A 19,620-nucleotide genomic window follows, 5' to 3' on the forward strand; every position below is an offset into this window, starting at 1 on the left:
CTCTGTTTTCTGCTCTTTCCTTCCCCATAATTGCCCCCTTACATATAAAATTTCAGCCCTCCACTGTTTGATGTTCTTTAATCTCCTTGCTGTATTCAGCTTCACCCTGCCCCCCCCCCCTTATATTGGACATATGAAGCAGATTGCAAGGGAAAGCATTAAAAAGATTAATGAGAGAAAGCCAACTCACATATTAGCCAGAAAATGCACACGAGTCTCAGTGTTGTTGTCACTGGGGAGAAACAGAACATAACCTCAACATTTCACTCCAGCTGCTGAAGTGTATTTTGCTTTTTAAACAAAAAACATTCTCGGTCTCACCATCAATATCATAGGAATATTAGACCTCTACTCTACCCAAGTGCTGTGACAATGAATTAAAAACAAAGAATTATTTTAAAAAAACCAAGATGCTGGATGTAGTACTCCAGATGTGCTCTGTTCCAGCACAAAATAGAGTGGAATTATTGCTTCTCATGGTCATTTAAACCACATTCAATGCACATTTAAAGCATGTGACTTCTCCCAAAGATCATGGGAACTGTAGTTCGTTAAGGGTACTGAGGGCTGTAGCTCTGTAGGGGTAAACTACAGTTCCCAAGATCCTCTGGGGGAGAGCCATGTGCTTTAAAGATATGGTGCAGATGTCGCCTACATCTTGGTGGTGGGTGGGACACACACACACACACACACACACACACACACACACTTCCAAATGTAAGCTGCACAATAACACTATCACACACACAAATGCACAGTTATCTGTCACTGTGGAACATGAACTCATGGATCATGCATGGCACCTTCCAGGAAGTGGCGTGATGCAAATATGAGCCAGATCTGTGGCCTTCAGGAAGTCTTCGTGGAAGTAATGAAGCTGCAGGATGCAAGCCAGAAGGAAAGCGCCGGGGAGCAGAATCCTTGCAAACAGCTCCATTGTGCTGAACCGCTCAAGACCCAGGTCTTTTAATCTGTCAAGGGGGAAGGAGAGAGATCCACCCATCACAACCCACTGGGGGAAGAAAAGGGAGGCAATTCACACAATAGGTTGTTAAGAAGGCAGTGACTTCGATTCTGCCCTGTGTTTATTCCATGCGACGCTGTTTCCATTCTGCTGCAATTTAGTTTCTGGCAAAAAAAATGTTCTTTGTCTCGCTGCCTGCTGCGGTGGAATTTGACGTAATGAAATTTTGCAATTAATTGCAGTATCATTACCTTACCCCACACCATTAATTTCAATGTTGGGGGTTTCGTTTCAATGCAAGTGAAATGCAGTGCAGGTGTGTGGGGGGGGGATGTCATCACTTATGTACCGCTTGCAGATTCCTTGGATTGATTTCCATTCTGGACATGGAATGAATAAGTGGGCATCAGCAATTTCTGCTCCTGTTTCGATTTCTTTCAGCATTTTCCCTACTCAAACTAGCCCATCATTCTAGTGAAACTCCAGCGGGTGCAGAATGCTGCAACGAGACTCCTTACGGAGGCCTCGCCGCTGGATCACATTCATCTGATGTTGGGAAAGATGGAGGGCACAAGGAGAAGGGGACGACAGAGGATGAGATGGTTGGACAGTGTTCTCGAAGTGACTAGCATGAGTTTGGCCAAACTGCGGGAGGCAGTGGAGGATAGGCGTGCCTGGCGTGCTCTGATCCATGGGGTCACGAAGAGTCGGACATGACTGAACAACAACAACAGATGTGAGGGGTTCCCCTGCTTTTTTTCAATAGGAATAGTTCTAGTGCTCTGGTACTCCATGGATAAATAATGTTTGATATGGCCAATTCTGCAAATTATGATTAAATTGCACAGTTCACAATCCCAGGTCTGTGCAGGCAATTTTTGTTTGTGTTCCCTGGTATTTTAAGTCCCTCTCTCTCACACACAGACAAACATCCCTGCTGCTTAGATCCTGTGGCAGAGGTAGCACCAAAATGACCCAATTTGGTGGCCCAGCCCATGCTACTTAGTTTATCCTTCCTCCTGAGAAAGAGACAGGCTCAGCCAACAGGGGGCAGAATTAACCCTCTTATAAAGAGTCAGAAATAGAGCTCTTTAGGCAGATAACCCCATGGAAGTACATCAGAGTCACTGCAAGCTGGCAGTGCTAACTTATTTCAACAGCAGCAAAAAAATCTACATTTTTTAAAAAACTATTGTGCAATAGACCCGAGATGTTATAACGAATTTCAAGATAAAATTTGGATCAGAATATTTTAAATGAGAGCCAGTGCAGTGGTGCTGTTACCATGTCGGAAACAAAACACTTGGAAACCCAGTTTCAAATCCCCAGTCAGCCACGGAGATGACAGTAAATAAATGAAACAAAGCCCTTACCTCTCCTCTGATATCTCCAAGGTGTTTAGGAAAAACGCTGACACCATCTCAAATTGATAGGCATAGATAGCAATGAGCACCACCATTGAATAAAAAACAGTGGTGAGCCAGAAGCTCTTCAGGATTCTTCTCCATATCTCATAATGAACCTGAAACCACATTTCCGCAAACCTTAGTACTGGTTCTGAACACAGTACGGTGGGCATTTTAGAAATACATCTGTATAACAGGTGTGGGCTGGGCAAGTCAACCTGAACTGCAAAGCACTCAGTGTTCCTCCGCCCCATTCTGAAAACAAAATTCGACCCCAAACCGCAGAAAGTACTGAAAACATCATAATTATCTGGGCCAAATGGATGGAAGTGGGTATCTTGTAGTGGTCTTGTAGTAAGGTTAAAGCTTACTGGGAAATGATATACAGTCATACCTCGGGTTATGGCCACTTCAGGTTGCACGTTTTCAGGTTGCGCACCGCACCGAACCTGGAAGTACCGGAACGGGTTATTTCCAGGTTTCGGCACTCGCGCATGCACAGAAGCACTAAATCATGCTTTGCGCATGCACAGAAACACCAGTCATGACCCACGCGTGCGCAGACGTGGCACTGCGGGTTGCAAACGCTGCGGGTTGCGAATGTGACTCCCGCACGTATCACGTTCGCAACCTGAGTGTCCACTGTATAATTAATTGAAAAGGATGCTTAAAATAATGTTTATTTTTTATAATAAAAAAAGACCCAGGAGCTTTCCTTTTGGGAATTGTAGGGACAGAACTACCCAAACTATATAGAAATTTATTCGTGTATGCGACTACAGAGGCAAGAATGTTACTTGCCCAAAAATGGAAAGAAGAAAGGAATATGCAGAAATGGCGAAACTTACTGGAAAAAATAAGAAATCAATCAAGATAACAAACTTTTTATAAAAGAATGGAAATGGTTTATTTAATATTTACAAATAAACTATAAACAGATAAGAACATTGGCAGGATTATTGTAACCTGCAGGATTATTGTAATAATCTGCAGTGTTATACGAGTATATATTTAAAGTAGATGAATAAATGAGTAAGCAAAGTTAATTTGGAATATGCAGAAAATATAAAAAATGAATTTAAGGAACTGCAGGAAAAGGGGAAGTTGAGTTTTGAAATGTAAAATGATTGTACTATTATTGAAATGTACAAAATTGAAAATAAAAAATAAAAGAAAGAAAGGGGGTATATTTATAATTATAATTGGAAGGGATCCTGAGGGTCATCTAGTCCAACCCCAGAAGGTTACCCACAAGTGCATGCAGACTCCATGCTGGAAAAGGCTCCCTACTCCTGCTTTAAGTTCTGTGTATTCCATGAATAGCCTAAACTAACTAAACTGACAGGTGACAGGTAACAAAGAGCTCAAAACCACTGCTGCAATTTTTTAGTAGGAAAAAGCAGGAATGCAAATGCCTCCGATTTCCAGGGTTGCTTACCTGGTACAAAGCCACACAAAGCAGAAAAAGCACAATGTAAAGAATTTTGTACAGGGCCACTTTGCCATTGAAGCTGACAATAAAGAACATGACAGAGCAGATGTAAATCCAGTATTTTACAAACATCCCTTGCAGCACAGAACCAAGGATGCCCAAAAGAATGTTTTGTGGATTGTCCGTTTCTGCAAGAAAAGCGGAGAATCATTCGGAAGCGTCATCAATATCGGTCAAATCGTTCACAAGTATATTCTAAAATAAAACTACTCCTCTCCCTCAAAAAAAATATATAACATTTTTCTTTCTCACTTATTATGCTTGCCTATCACCTCCAAGGTTGCAACTCAAGAGGAATGCTCAACAAACATGCTGTCAGGAATCGCCCAGTGCTTAGAAGCAGGCAAAATCCTTGCTTCCTTATTAATCACCTTTGCTGCCGAGTTGCTCTTCTGAACTAGTTTTCCTGGGGGGGTTGCCCCTGGACTGAATACAGATGGTAAAACCCACCCTTAAAAATATATATTAATAATAGTAGTAGTAGTTCAGGGCTAACTTTATTAAATCTTCTTACCGGCTGCCCCATCTACTCTCACTCCCTTGAAAGATTCTTCCTCCTCTTTTCTCTGCCTTTTCTTCTGGATCATCCACTGCTTTAGCAACAACCAGAAGGTAAACAGATATAAAATCTGCAATAAAAATCACAGCAACATTTTAGTAGTACTACTACTACTACTACTACTAATAATAATAATAATAATAATAATAATCCCACACAACCGAGCCAACTCTAGACAGCTTAATTGAATTCTTTTATTGCATAGTTTAATCATGGACGTTCCTATTTTAATGCTGTCAATGGGATTGCTTTATTGAATACTTCAGTTATGGATGTTTACATTTTAATGCTTGTGTCATTCTTTCTTTATACCTGTCAACCGCTCAGAATAACTGGCATACACATTAATTAATGAATAAATCAGCAAAGGTCTGCACAACTTTCCAAGTTCCCACGCATGCAGCCACGTCCTCATGCAATTCAATTCTCAAATGTTTATGGGCATATAGGCAAGATTCCAATAAGGTTCGGTACAATAAAACCGCTCAGCAAAATCTGTATCTAAGTTAATGTTGCATAACATTCATAGAATCATAGAGTTGGAAGAGACCACAAGGGCCATCCAGTCCAACCCCCTGCCAAGCAGGAAACACCATCAAAGCATTCCTGACAGATGGCCGTCAAGCCTCCACTTAAAGACCTCCAAAGAAGGAGATTCCACCACACTCCTTGGCAGCAAATTCCACTGTTGAACAGCTCTTACTGTCAGGAAGTTCTTCCTAATGTTTAGGTGGAATCTTCTTTCCTGTAGTTTGAATCCATTGCTCCGTGTCCGCTTCTCTGGAGCAGCAGAAAAGAACCTCATGGTGTGTTGCAGAAACCTGGCTACTATCTCCATCTTATTCCTGTCCTGACATTGCCTGGTACGTGTGCTTAGGATCTCAGCCTGAAAGTAGAACCCAGAACTGAAGGAAGCTCACCTTGACTCCTAGGTGGACACAGGGCAGTGAATAAGGCTTCAAATCCAAGTCCACGAGCAATGAGGCTGAAACTCCAGGAAACAGTTCCTCCTGGGAAACGTGCAGGCCTGCAAAGAAATTGAGGACCACCAAGACATTTCCATAGGCAACAAGGAAAGGCGAGCTCTTCAAGGCGTAGAGGCGGCGGTTGCGCAACATCCAAATGACACAAGACCAAATCAGCAGCACAAAAGTCAGCCAGCTGATATAAGTGACGCTCCAAACCTGGAAATGCATACATAAGATAGACAGACAGGTGGACGCGCACAGAGAGACATATATTTTGGGTAACACTGCAGTTCCAAACATCATGTAATCCACAACTGAACAAATATAAACTCCTAAAACTGTAGAAGAAGTCTAAATTAAGGCACACTTCTTCTAAGCTATCTAGATCAAGGCCAGGGACCCTGTGCCCTAATAAATAAAAATTAGCTGTACATACTTGCATGTTGATACTGATAGCTGAAGTTACGTGCAGCTATAATTCTGAAATTGCTACATACATGTCTTTGACTAAAGGTGCCTTCAGACTATAGTGCTTTTCAGGTCAGATTCAAGCACATATTAGAAATTTAAGTTTGCAGAGTCGGATTAAAGTGCTCTCTCACCGTAGCACCACAAATCCTTTTTTTAAAAAAGTGATAATGTGGGACAAACCTCCATCTTTCCATGCACACAGAAGGAGGTTTTATTTCAGTCTGTATCTTACCATCATGGCAATCAATGCAGTGATGTAGCTCTGATTCATAAGGAATTGTGCCAATGCTAAAAAGGTACTGGGCCCATTTCCTTCAGTGCCCTGTTCATCATCAGTTTCCGATGCATTTTCAGAGCATGTCTCATCTGCAAGAAATGCAAAAATTTGTAGCAAAGGGTAAATTAACCAAAACAACAACAACACACAAACATCAGTGTCTGGCTTCAGTGTTATATTTAAGCACACCTCTCTCTTATCCACCCATTTCCCCCTATAAATCAGCCATACAGCACCATGATCCTTTTCCCTTGGAAAATGTGGTTTTGAAAAACGCAGTGGCTAAAATAACATCAAGGGGCAGCCTGAGATTATACCCTGAGGTTATATTATCCCTTGATAATAACTAAGAGTTGTTGTTTGTTGTTCTTAGAAAGAAGAATAAGAGAAAAGTAAAGATGGGAAAAAATAAGAAGAATAAGAGCAATTAGGCTTCTGTAATGTACTTCAGAACATTAATGTACTTTATGGTCCAGAGAGCTGGACCATAAAGAAGACTGATCGCCGAAGAATTGATGCTTTTGAATTATGGTGCTGGAGGAGACTCTTGAGAGTCCCATGGACTGCAAAATGATCAAACTTATCCATCCTTAAAGAAATCAGCCCTGAGTGCTCACTGGAAGGGCAGATCCTGAAGTTGAGGCTCCAGTACTTTGGCCACCTCATGAGAAGAGAAGACTCCCTGGAAAAGACCCTGATATTGGGAAAGATGGAGGGCACAAGGAGAAGGGGACAACAGAGGATGAGATGGTTGGACAGTGTTCTCGAAGCGACTGGCATGAGTTTGGCCAAACTGCGGGAGGCAGTGGAGGATAGGGGTGCCTGGCGTGCTCTGGCCCATGGGGTCACGAAGAGTCGGATACGACTGAACGACTGAACAACAACAACAACAATGTACTTCAATCATTATGCCTACCGAGGAGGTTTATAACAAGGATTAAAGCATTTTATACATTTAAAATCACAGCAGACAATTCCACATCGGCAAACTGCAATGCCCCAATGGTGCAAAAATGACCATACCTTGAATAAAGCCTTACAAAGGGGCCATCACACAGGAAAACATACCTGAGAAGGAAAGGTTGTGTCCTTCATTGATGTAGGCATTCACATCACAGCTACGATGACTTTGACACTGCAAAAGGAGAGTACTCTGAAAGTTTCCATTTGTAACATAAATTGAGGTTGAAAATTTTGATTTTGTACAACAGATGCTTCATGAAGTCTGGACTCAAAGTTGCATAAATACCATAACCCCAAGTCGGGAGAATTTCCAGAGGTACCACTTTGCAGAGCTCTACACAATGCCCCCCCATAGCCACACACACGAGTGCAGACACACATATTAATGTGGAAATGGCAGTGGTGAACTTCGGGGTCTCACATTTCAGCGGCGCCCAGTATGATGCTAAAATTCAGCACCCTCTCATGCTCCATTCTAAATAGTAGCAGCTCCCTGAGGCGTCCCCGATGATCTGCACCCAGTGTAACCAAACCGGTCGCGCTTCCCTAAATCCACCTCCCGGAACGGGACGGAATTGACTTATGATTAAATACATGTGAAATTGACATGGGCTGGAGAAAAACTGGTCCGTCTAACAATACAATCCAAAAGCGTCAAAACACAGCCAAAATCCAATCAGAAAACAGACGGGCATTCCAGACCTCGAGAGATACAGCTGGCAATGAATATCACATTTGACTCTATCCCATACCTTAGGAGGCAGAGCCCATTGCTGGAGCATCATGACCAGAGTGTAATAGAGGACAAGAAGCACAAAAGGATTCAGAGCCACCGGCCAGCTGAGCTGGGGATGAACTTGGAGCTTCCAGGGCACAGTGATGTTTGCCTTAATAAGCGGCACTAAGCCCAGGACCCTAGAGAAATGGAGAAAATGGTGAAGAGGTTGCTGCTACTTGATCTTTGTGGAAACAGGAGAGGAAAAACAATAATGCCAAAGAAAGACTAATTTACCTGTAGCAGCCAACCCCTAGGGGCCAAGGTCCCTTCGGTTCCCCCCCAATAAAATATTTGAGGGGGGCAGCCCCCCCAAAGTTGATGGGCATTGCCGTTAAAATGGTGTGTGTGCTCCGTGTCATGAGACTGATTATACGGGCATGGCTTGCCTGGACCTGCCCCCCCCATATTTTATTTAAGTTGGCACCCCTGATCATCACCGAATAAGTGCAGCATTGCTTGTGTGAATGGGGCATAGTATAGATCAAGGCCACAGGCAGATCTTTAATTTCACTGGAAATAATAATAATAATAATAATAATAATAATAATAATAATAATAATAATATATTTGTTCCCCACCCATGTGGCTGGATTTCCCCAGCCACTCTGGGCAGCTTACAGTACATAAAAAAACATAGTAAAACCTCAAACATTAAACACCTCCCGATACAGGGCTGCATTCAGATGTTTCCTAAAAATCAGATAGTTGTTCATTAACATCTGATGGGCGGCTGTTCCAGAGGGAGGGTGCAGGAACCGCTGCCGTTGGTGCTCCAATGGCAGGATCTGATCAAATTGAATGGCACTATGATCCAGCAGAGGGAGGCTTCCGCCAGCAAAATAGGGAGGGAAATTATTTATGTTGTTTCCACCTCTCCCTTGCAGCTGCCCCCTAATCTGTTCCAGGGGGCTGGGGTTCCCTTCGGAACAATGGGGGGAGTGGGGAGCTGCGGGGGGGGGGGGAGAATCATGGTGGATAAGCCTATGTTCTATCTCCATCGTCAGAGGCAGCATGACCCTGTGTACTTCTGGGAGGCACAAGTAGGAAGAGTGCTGTTGCGCTCAGGTTCTGCTTGTGAGCTTCCCATAAGCACCTGTGAGAACATGATGCTGGACTTGACAGTCTAATCCAGGAGGGCTCTTATATTTTTGATTGGTTATAACTGGAGGGAACATTACTGCGTATAATCCTCAGTTCTTAACCGGAACCAAGGCCTGCTGTGCTTTCTCTTACATACCATCTTCTTCAGTGTGTGAGTTTGATCTTTTTACCTGGCATAAATGTATTCAGGAGGAACCAGGTCCTGAAAGTATGGCAGCTGGTACAGGTAGAAAGCACCCAGGTGCCCTGCACTGAATATTGCAACCAAAACACACAAGCTGTTGAAGGCAACCGGGCTGATTGGCCGATGGCAAGACCACCAGGAGGACAGGCCTAAGAAGACGAAGAAATAAACCGCGGAAGTTGCCGAAGGTAGGATGATGCCTATGGATAAGGAAAAGAAATGGAAAACTTCAGGTTTGCATGGAAAACTGGGTTTGGCTGTGTACGCAACATGCATTTAAAGTGCATGGAATTCTCCCAAAGCATCATGGGCAATGTCGTCTGTTAAGGGGTGGGAGGAAATTTCAGTTCTATGAGGGGTAAACTACAGATCTCAGGATTCTTTAGGGGAAGTCGTATGCTTTAAATGTATGCATCCTTTGGCAGACTTATGACAATTTATAAGAGGAAGCTGCAGTCCCTCTTACATGTTAAACATTTGTTGATAAAAACCAGCAAATATTATTGGAGGAGCATGCATGCACTGGAGAACTCTAATCTTGAGAGTCAACTTGCACATGTGAATGGCCCATCAGAGAGGGAAATGTCACAGGTGGGGACTGACACACATCGCCTTGCATTACTTCCCCTCCCCCCTCAATAGAGTCCAGTTCAGCCAGTCAGCTGTCAGTCATGAAACACACAGTTAAATAGTGTAGAACATTTCTACCTGCTAAGCCCAACAGAAGCACGACGGCCACTTTCCCAGCACTGCTGAATAGACCTTCACAAAGGATCCTGAAGGCCGCTAGGAACAAAGTGAGTTTCAGAAGGAATCTTTGTTGCCTGTTCTCCAGATTATCCTGCCCAGGTGAACCTTCCATTTCCTCATCTTCAGTATTGTCAGTTTCTGCTTCGGATTCCTGAAGATCCAGAAACAACGAAATAAGAATCAATCCATAGCTGGTTTAACCCACAGCACCTGGGACGCGGGTGGGGCTGTGGGTTAAACCACAGAGCCTAGGGCTTGCTGATCAGAAGGTCGGTGGTTTGAATCCCCGCGACGGGGTGAGCTCCCATTGCTCGGTCCCAGCTCCTGCCCACCTAGCAGTTTGAAAGCACGTTAAAGTGCAAGTAGATAAATAGTAGATAAATCCGGTGGGAAGGTAAATGGCGTTTCCGTGCGCTGCTCTGGTTCGCCAGAAGCGGCTTTGTCATGCTGGCCACATGACCCGGAAGCTGTACGGCAGCTCCCTCAGCCAGTAACGCGAGATGAGTGCCGCAATTCCAGAGTCGGACGCAACTGGACCTAATGGTCAGTGGTCCCTTTACCTTTACTATAGCTGGGATAGCTCAGTAGAGATCTGGGTCCCAGAGCAAAAATCTTGGGAGTTGGGCCCACTTGACTGCCCCCCTAACAATGTCTCTGGTTCTGAGCCATCATAATGTAAGCATTTTCCCCCCGGCAGCATGGATATTGTTCTGACACTCTAGCAATCACTTCGACGTTTAACTTGGAACAAAAGCATGGTATGCCCACAATGCCGTTTCACCTAGTTATCATGGTTGTTCTTCAAACTGCGAAAGAGTTCGATGTCCCTAAATAGATGGAGGCGATTGAATATATGAAAGTTCAGAATACAAAGCCTGCAAATAATCCGCTGTTAAATATTTCTCAGTCTGCGGCTCATCGTGCAAGATGAATGCATTCCAACTGGTTGTCCCTACTGAGAGGGATAAAGGAAAGCACACATCGCAACTCAGGAGCCTAAGAAGATCCCTGCAGGCCTATCTAGCCTAGCATCCTGTTTCCCCAGCGGTCGACCATATGTAGGAGACACCCTCCTATGTCCTGTCCTAGTAACAATCCCTTTGTTTCATTCATACATCCAGGAGCTGATATGATCAAGGAATAGGTAGTGTGAGGAGCCAGTGTGGTGTAGTGGTTAAGAGCGGTAGACTCGTAATCTGGGGAACCGGGTTCGCATCTCCTCTCCTCCACATGCAGCTGCTGGGTGACCTTGGGCTAGTCACACTTCTCTGAAGTCTCTCAGCCCCACTCACCTCACAGAGTGTTTGTTGTGGGGGAGGAAGGGAAAGGAGAATGTTAGCCGCTTTGAGACTCCTTTGGGTAGTGATAAAGCGGGATATCAAATCCAAACTCTTCTTCTCTTCTCTTCTTCTACTATAATCTAATAACATAGTCCTGCTAGAGCAGACCAAAGGCCCATCTAGTCTAGCATCCTGTTCTCACAGTGGTGAACCAGATGCATGCAAGAGGATTTGTGACATCTCTCTCCCCACTTGTGATTCCCAGCAACTGGTAGGCAGAAAAGTTCAGCCTCTGGCAGTGTAGGCAGCTCCATCATTCCTAGTAGCCATCAAAAAACCTTATCGTCTATATATTTTGCCTAATCCTCTTTTTAAAGCACGCCAAACTTGTGGCCATCCCTATATCACGTGAGAGCAAATTTACCACGTGCTGCGTGATGACGTTCTGTCTTTCGTCTGCCCTGAATCTTCTAACATTCAGCATTGTTCCAGAATTATGAAAGGAGGAGGAAAATATGTCCCCCGTCCACTTTCTTATGCACCTCTGTCACCCCCCCTTATTTGTCTTTTTTTTCTAAACCAAAAAGTCCCAATTATTATAACTTTTCTCCGTAGGTGAATTGCTCCTAAACCTGGATCATTTTGGCTGCCCTTTTCTGAAATTTAGCTTAAGAACATATGCATAGTTAGGGTTCCCCCACCTCACCCCACCCCGATTGATAGAGTGAACTATTTAAAATGTTTAAGTCTTGGTCTATTGTTAGCTCAGTAATGAAATATCTGAAGAGTGGTATGATTAATCTACCCCATAATTCATTTATGCATTTAATATGTTGTGTAAATGCATTTATGTATTCTTGTGTATGTTTCTGCTGGGTTTTGTTTGTCATATTACATAATACCGTAACTCAAAACAATCATAAAAAGGGAAAGCACTTGTTCTTCCCCCTTGCAATTCTTATTCATATGCTACAAGGCCAAGAAATTTGAACGCAGGTCTACATAATTACCAGCTCCCCTTCCTCTTCCATCTCCTCTTCGTCATCGCAAGGAAACAGGTCTTGGTTTCTTGGATGAAGCTGGGCTTTCCGGTTGAGAAGTCTGACCATCTTCTTGCAAAGTTGTGTGATTGTGAGACTGGTGAGAAACATTCCAATATCGGGAGCCAAAAGACAAATGATGTTCCAAGCATCGAGATTGCTAAACCTAAAGAAAAGAGGGTGCATTAGTATCCTGTAGGGTTAAAGGCTTTCCAGTCAAGAAGGGCAAAGTTCCCTGAATCTGCTCCTTATCTTGCTTAGATATCACTTTGGAGACAGATGCCCCCACCCACAATGTTCCTCCAACATGGCGTACAATAGTTAATCAATATGCAATACATAAAAATGAAAATGTAAGATAAAATTTAAGTCTTACCTTGGAAAACCAAAGTGGCACAGCACTTTTTCCCATAAGAAACCTTTTTTAAAAAGGAAAAGAACCAGTTATAGACTCAGTGGGGTGGTCAAGTCTGCTGATGACACCACATTGTTCAGGGTGGTAGAAACAAAAGCATCTCTCTAATCTAAACTGGGTGAATGGGTATTAAAATGGGAAACACAGTTCAACACAAGGCAAATGTAAAATGCAAAAACCTAACTTCCCAGTTGCTGGGAATTACAGATGGGCAGAATATTGCAATAGCATCTTTCTTTGACTTTAAGTTAAATCATTCCTATTATGATGTTGAGCAGACATTACCATTAGGTGGCAGGTAATGGAAAACAATCTGAAAAGCTGCTTGAACCACAAGGAAAATGAAGCTAGTGCAGGTGATCGCGCTAAGCATCCGCCCGGTGGACCCTGAAAAATAAAAATGTAGACTTTATTTTCATGGACCTCAACATGCCCCAGCACCAAAAGAGAGGGCATAGGAAATTTTAAACTGGCAATACCTTTGAGACCTCACAACCTATGCCTTTTCTAGTGGCATTTTTTGAGGGAAAACGGAGAAATGTTGGAGGGTATGGAACTCCACTCCAGGAACTTTTGCAAGTTCTTAGGATACAGGCCGGTCCTACCATTAGGCATCGTGAGGTGGCCACCTTAGGTGGCAGACACTGGGGTACCAAGAGTGGCGGCAAAATGTTGAGGGTGGGCAGAGCTGTGTGTGCACCCTCTAAGCTAGATCTTTCTTCTCAAGGGAGGTAGAGAATTCTGTCCTATCACCAGTGCGCAAGCAAAATTCAAATGCCACTCTGGTAGGCCTCTCTGTGTGTGGAAATGGAGGGAGGGGAGGGCAACAAAAAGTTTTGGGTCTGCCCCACTAGCATGGCCATGTCTCTACTTCATGGTGTATAGTCCTCTGATTGAAGATGTCCTCTCTTTGAAGGGCTATCTGTCTGGGACAAGTATTCTTGTTTTTTTATTTTGATTATGTATTTTGTGTTTTTATATTGTGATTTTATCCTGTGAACTGCCCTGAGACCTGTGGGTATAGGGCGGTATACAAATCTAATAATAATAATAATAATAATAATAATAATAATAATAATAATAATAATAGTTTAAACAGGGCTATTTTTCAGCCGAAACTTGCTGGAACTCAGTTCCGGCACCTCTAAGGTGGGCAAGGGAGGCATTCATGGCGCGTTCCAGCACCTCTTTTTCTAGAAAAATAGTACTGGGTTTAAAGATCAAGGATACTGACAAGCTGGAACGTGTCCAGAAGAAGGCAACCAAAATGGTCAGAGGCCTGGAAACGATGCCTTATGAGGAACGGCTTAGGGAGCTGGGTATGTTTAGCCTGGAGAAGAGAAGGTTAAGGGGTGATATGATAGCCATGTTCAAATATATAAAAGGATGTCATATAGAGGAGGGAGAAAGGTTGTTTTCTGCTGCGACACAGAAGCGGACACGGAGCAATGGATTCAAACTACCAGAAAGAAGATTCCACCTAAACATTAGGAAGAACTTCCTGACAGTAAGAGCTGTTCGGCAGTGGAATTTGCTACCAAGGAGTGTGGTGGAGTCTCCTTCTTTGGAGGTCTTTAAGCAGAGGCTTGACAGCCATCTGTCAGGAATGCTTTGATGGTGTTTCCTGCTTGGCAGGGGGTTGGACTGGATGGCCCTTGTGGTCTCTTCCAACTCTATGATTCTATGAACCCCAGAAAGGGAGTGTGATGAGGGCCTTCAAACTGCCTGTTAACAATTAGCACCTAGACTGCAGACAACCTTTGGAGAGCCACAGGATCCCCACCTTTGATCTGAAACTTTCAGCAGTTTGCCTACCTTTCATGGTGACAGCATTTGGTTTGGGGAACAGCGGCAGGAGCAGCAAGAAGAAGAGATAGACCACAGAAAGCCCATTGTATCTGAAACCTATAGCTAGGGAAACAACCGAGCGTTACTTGGGTGGAGCGTAAGAAAATCTTCAGCATGAAATGCAAGAAAGCCTCCAGCTTACCATTTAATAAAAAGGAAGCTTCCTTGTTGCAGGCAGGTCAGGCTATTTGGGCATCTAGCTCAATATATGAGTAGGAGTGGCTCTCTGGGATCTCAGGCAGAAATCTGTCCATCTCTTGCTATCTAACCCTTTTAACTGGAAGTGCCAGAAACTGAACTTGGGTCCTTCTGAATGCCAGCCATGAAGAACCTCCAAGTGTCCCTATTTTCCAGGGACAGTCCCAGATTTTCCAAAGCCATCCTGGTTTCTGATTTGATCCTGGAATGTCCTGTTCTCCCTTAGGACGTCCCTATTTTTATTGGAGAAATGTTGGAGGGTATGGAGTTATGCGACCCCTGAGCCAAGGAGATAAGTAACTATACAACATTTAGAAGACATCTGATGGCAGCCCTGTATAGAGAAGTTTTATAACAGGGGTCAGCAAACTTTTTTAAGGGGGGCCGGTTCACTGTCCCTCAGACCTTGCCTGGGGACGGACTATAGATATTTTTTTTGGGGGGGGGAATGAACAAATTCCTATGCCCCACAAATAACCCAGAGATGCATTTTAAATAAAAGGACACATTCTGCTCATGTAAAAACACCAGACAGGCCCCCCAAATAAACCAGAGATTCATTTTAAATAAAAGGATGCATTCTACTCGTGTAAAAACATGCTGATTCCCGGACCATCCGCTGGCCGGATTTATAAAGCAATTGGGCCGGATCCGGCTCCCTGGCCTTAGTCTGCCTACCCATGTTCTATAATGTTTTATTATGTTTTTATATATGTTGGAAGCTGCCCAGTGTGGCTGGGGCAACCCAGTCAGATGGGTAGGGTATAAATAATAAAATAATAATAATAATTATGATGATGAAGGAACAGGACGTCCCTATTTTCATTGAAGAAATGTTGGTAGAGCCATGTGCTCTACCAACAGAGCTGTGCTGAGCTTGGGGTGGGTGTATAGTTGGAATAAAGTTATAAACTCAAATCAAAAAGCAGCTGGTCCCTGGTGGTGGTGGTGGTGGGGTCCCAGCCAGCTTAGCCCTCCGAGGCAAGGGGCAAGTGTACTTGGCTGTCTGCCCCTCTCCACGGGTCTGTCTACCACTGAAAGATGGCCGCCTCTCAGAGAGCTTTTGCCCAACATGACCCTTGAAACACCAACGCTGAGTTTAAGAGTCCGTCCCAAACAGTACAGCTGGAGCTTGCTGGGCCTTTAAACACAGGCTACAACTTTCTGCAAGGCTGCAACTTAATGCTTTACATGGGAGTAAATCCTACTGAACACAGTGAGACTGGCTCATTCTCCAGATTGCTGTTCAGCTGTAAAATGCGGGGTGTTCCCCGGGGAAGCGTCAGGACAAAAATAAACTGCTCAGATGCAGAGCTATAAAGTGTGGACCTGTGCCTGGCAAGCCCAGTGCAAAAGGAAGTCTGGAGAGCTCTTACTTTCAGGTAAGCATATGTAGGAATGCAGCAACAACAGCAATTGTCCGATGTCCTGTTTGGCTTAGCCCAGCATGACATCATGAATTGCTTGCTCACCTAACATATAAAAAAGCACACCTACTTCCTCCTGCCAAAACGGTTGTGCAATTTCCCCGTAAAATATCCTGTCTGATTTCTTCCCTAAGGAATGCATGAGTCCTATTGATACGATTTGTTCATTTGTTTATTTTAATGTCCTAGTAGCTACGTATAGCAGGGTTGTACCGGTATTTTGTGGCAGCAGCAGAGCACAAAAGCCGTTCAATGGGACCTCCTGCATGGAGAGCAGCAGCCCTACAGCCCTGGCTAGTTGACAACTACGGTTTCTGGATCCAAGGCAACACCGCAGAATGTTCATCTCCAAAACATTTAATCCTCTGGGCATTATTACACATCAGCTATCAGAAACTTTTAAAGCACCAGACGCCACATCCCATAAATGTGTGAACTACAGTGATTAAAAATTAAATAAAATCTCCCCTCTGCAAATAACTACAAAGCAAGCAGCTCAAAACTATGATATCAATTTAATTAATGCAATGGATGCAGTCCCGGCAAAGCTGAGCACTTTTAACTCTCACTGATTTCTGCGGGAGAGACTGAAGTACGTGCATTTGCATCAGTTTAAAACCTGCTCACCTTTGGCTGGATTGTGACAGGTTGATTGGATTCCATTCAACTGACCTAAGTTGGTCAGTTTCATCCCTGATGCTAGTCCACTGAATTAGTGAAATTTCATTTCCTTGCTCTCTCTTCTTTTCCCTATAATCAGGATGCAACATTGTCTTTAAGGCATAAGTGGAAATTTCTTACCTGCTGCCAAGGGGAGTGACAGACCTAATCTGAAAATTAACCCACAGGCTAAACTATTTGCCATGGTCTCCTCTGTCCAGCATTAGGACGGAGATCCTGAGATATCAGCGAAGTAGGTTGCAGCTACTGCCCCAGCCTTCTGACCCAAAGGGTAAAGGAAACTGTGGCGAGCTTTTAAACTCTCATTCCAAATATGCTCAGCTTACCAATCAATGGCTCTGTATTAATTTTTTACAAAAAGTAATACGAAAACTGGTGGATCTCCAGTAATCTTCATGTTCTGTAAAATGGGAAGTATTGATCTACCTGGGTTTTCTCCTCCTCCCCCCTCCCACACACTTGAATCCTAATTCTCCTTTGCAGCCAAACAAGTAGGCTGGTTCTTGGCTTTCAGGCATCAATTTCCTTTTCTTCCCCAAGTTTCCCTTACTCGTCTGTTTTCCAGATCCAAATACCGGTAACCAGTCAGAATAGAATCAGCCTTCAATCAGCAGTTAGGAATTTCTCCTGTCTCCCAACAATTTGATCACTGAATGTATGACTCTCAGGAATGATCACAAAACTTTAGTTCCAAGCTGTGTTTTTGTTGCAAACCACGAAGGGTCTTGCTGGTGCATGATGAGGTTGTTTGTTGAAAGTCTCCATCCACTTCATAAATGTTAACCCGATGCAAAATATGTTAACAATCATCCCTGGTAAGTGTACGTAAAGCCTTAAATAGCTCAGAACCACAATAACTCAAGGACCACCTTTACCCATATGAACTGCCCAAGACCCTGCAATCATCACCTGAGGCCCTGTGTTCCATGAGAGGTCTGGAGGGTGACAACGCAAGAACAGTGTCCTTTCTGCAGTGGCTCCCTATTTGTCAAATGCTCTCCCCAGGGAGGCTTATATGGCGCCTTCATTACATTTTTTTTAAAAAAAACATATTTTTAGTTTGAATTTTCATTTTACAAACATCAAATAAAAATAGAAACTATACACACACACACACACACACACACACACACACCCTTTGACTTCCCTCCCCTCCTTTATGGATCCTTATGTTATATATTTTTCCCTCCACCTCCTTTATAATTCCAGTTATTAATAAATCCTTGAATCCTCCTTAGTTCAAATTTTGAACCACAAGTTTTAAATCAATCCTGCTAATTAACTTAGTTGTTTACAATAGTTTTTTTTTCAAATAAATTACATATTTTCCCCATTCTTTATTAAAAATGGATTCTTCCTGATTTCTAACTCCTCCTGTTAGTTTTACCATTTCAGCATAGTCTTCATTACGTACGGTATCTTTTGGTGCCAGGCAAAGCGTTCCTCTTCTCCCAGGCCTTTGGCTAATTAAACAATCTATGCTTATGGGGGGTTGTACTGTTTTATTTGTTCTTCTGCTGTCATGTTGTGCTATGTCATGTTACGATATGTGCTTTTGCCTTTCTATACTGTAAACCATCCTACGATCCTCAGATGAAGGGCAGTATCTAAATTTAATACACAGATAAATGGCACAGTTGCCAGGACATTTGTCCAGTGCTTAAAAGTTTGCACGGGCTGCCCATATGTTGCCAGGACAAGTTCAAGTTTCTTGCATTAACTTACAAGCTCTTAATGCCTTGGATCCAGAATACCTTAAGAACTGACCGATCCCTTGCATCTCCCCTGCCCTATCGCTGATTTCTCTGAGAGAGTCTCCCATGGTACAAATGCTCAGTTTGTATGCACCTGGAGCTGCATGTTCAATATTGTGGACCCAATCCTCTGAAACTACCTCCCACATGAGAACAGACCCACCCCACCATGCATCCTGTTGACTTTCCAGTACCTAGTGAAGACCTTTTCCAGCAATCTTTTAAAGTATGTTTTCTGATACTGAGGTACTCTTGAGTAAAAGCTAGGTTGAATACAACCTCTTACACCCCATCTCTTGAGATGGTAATTCAACACACAGGTCCGTTTGCTCTCCCCAGGGAAAGCCATGGTTTAGTGCTGAACTGGAACAAACAGCAGTCAGATTTTCCACGGATTGCTGTCTGTTCCAATTTAGCACTAGAGAGCGAGTTTTCCAGGGGAAAGTGATGAGGCAAAGGCAAAACCGCCAAGACCTGTGGAAAACCACACAACCCCGTGTTTTCCAAGTGTGGGGCAAGCAGAAGTGTGGATGAGCCCTTTGTATGCTAAGCCCAGTGAGGGGTGGAGGTAGGGTGTCATCTTATCCTAGGCAGCCACATGTCACTCCTTAGGTCAAAATACAGAGAAGAATGACAGGATGGTGAAAGCAACATGTTTGCCCACCTTCTGGCAACTGTTGTGTGCACTTAGAGCAAGAAAGGGAAAGTTGCAACCCTCAAGACATTGTTAGACTACAGTTCTCATCATCATCCCTGACCATTGGCTGCAGCTGGGGCTGATGGAAGTTGGAACCGAACAACTTATGGGAGCTACACATTCTCCTCCCGAGACTTACGGTAGATGATCAACACAAAGGTAGAAAAGGCACATTATTTCACCTTTGCTGATGCTGAACGGCCCCACATTGTCATCTTCTGAGCCTGGTGAGGCACCAGTAATGATCAAAATTGCATTTCAGGCTCTAAGTTGCCTGCTTCTATTTCTCAATGAAGGAGAAGTGTAGTAAAGGATGGCTAAATCGGTCAATTTTTGCTTCTCTCACTTTCTCGTTTTTCTATTCTTA

At 43.6% G+C, this 19,620-nt stretch overlaps 1 protein-coding gene across 1 annotated transcript in view; it reads right to left on the bottom strand.

The window, feature by feature from the left end:
* Nucleotides 1–12,302, bottom strand: part of LOC117049246 (piezo-type mechanosensitive ion channel component 2-like) — a 56,970-nt gene extending 44,668 nt beyond the window's left edge. The window contains exons 1-11 of the mRNA XM_033153987.1: nucleotides 12,204–12,302; nucleotides 9,872–10,064; nucleotides 9,150–9,363; nucleotides 7,853–8,015; nucleotides 7,206–7,272; nucleotides 6,093–6,226; nucleotides 5,342–5,605; nucleotides 4,377–4,491; nucleotides 3,809–3,990; nucleotides 2,338–2,486; nucleotides 804–971 (exon numbers count right to left, since the gene is read on the bottom strand). Of these exons, the coding sequence (XP_033009878.1) occupies nucleotides 804–971; nucleotides 2,338–2,486; nucleotides 3,809–3,990; nucleotides 4,377–4,491; nucleotides 5,342–5,605; nucleotides 6,093–6,226; nucleotides 7,206–7,272; nucleotides 7,853–8,015; nucleotides 9,150–9,363; nucleotides 9,872–10,064; nucleotides 12,204–12,302 (1,748 nt within the window). The remainder of the gene's footprint in view (nucleotides 1–803; nucleotides 972–2,337; nucleotides 2,487–3,808; nucleotides 3,991–4,376; nucleotides 4,492–5,341; nucleotides 5,606–6,092; nucleotides 6,227–7,205; nucleotides 7,273–7,852; nucleotides 8,016–9,149; nucleotides 9,364–9,871; nucleotides 10,065–12,203) is intronic.
* Nucleotides 12,303–19,620: the final 7,318 nt, after the last annotated feature.

Source organism: Lacerta agilis, chromosome 6 (genome assembly GCF_009819535.1).
Source record: "Lacerta agilis isolate rLacAgi1 chromosome 6, rLacAgi1.pri, whole genome shotgun sequence".
NCBI lineage: Eukaryota > Metazoa > Chordata > Lepidosauria > Squamata > Lacertidae > Lacerta > Lacerta agilis.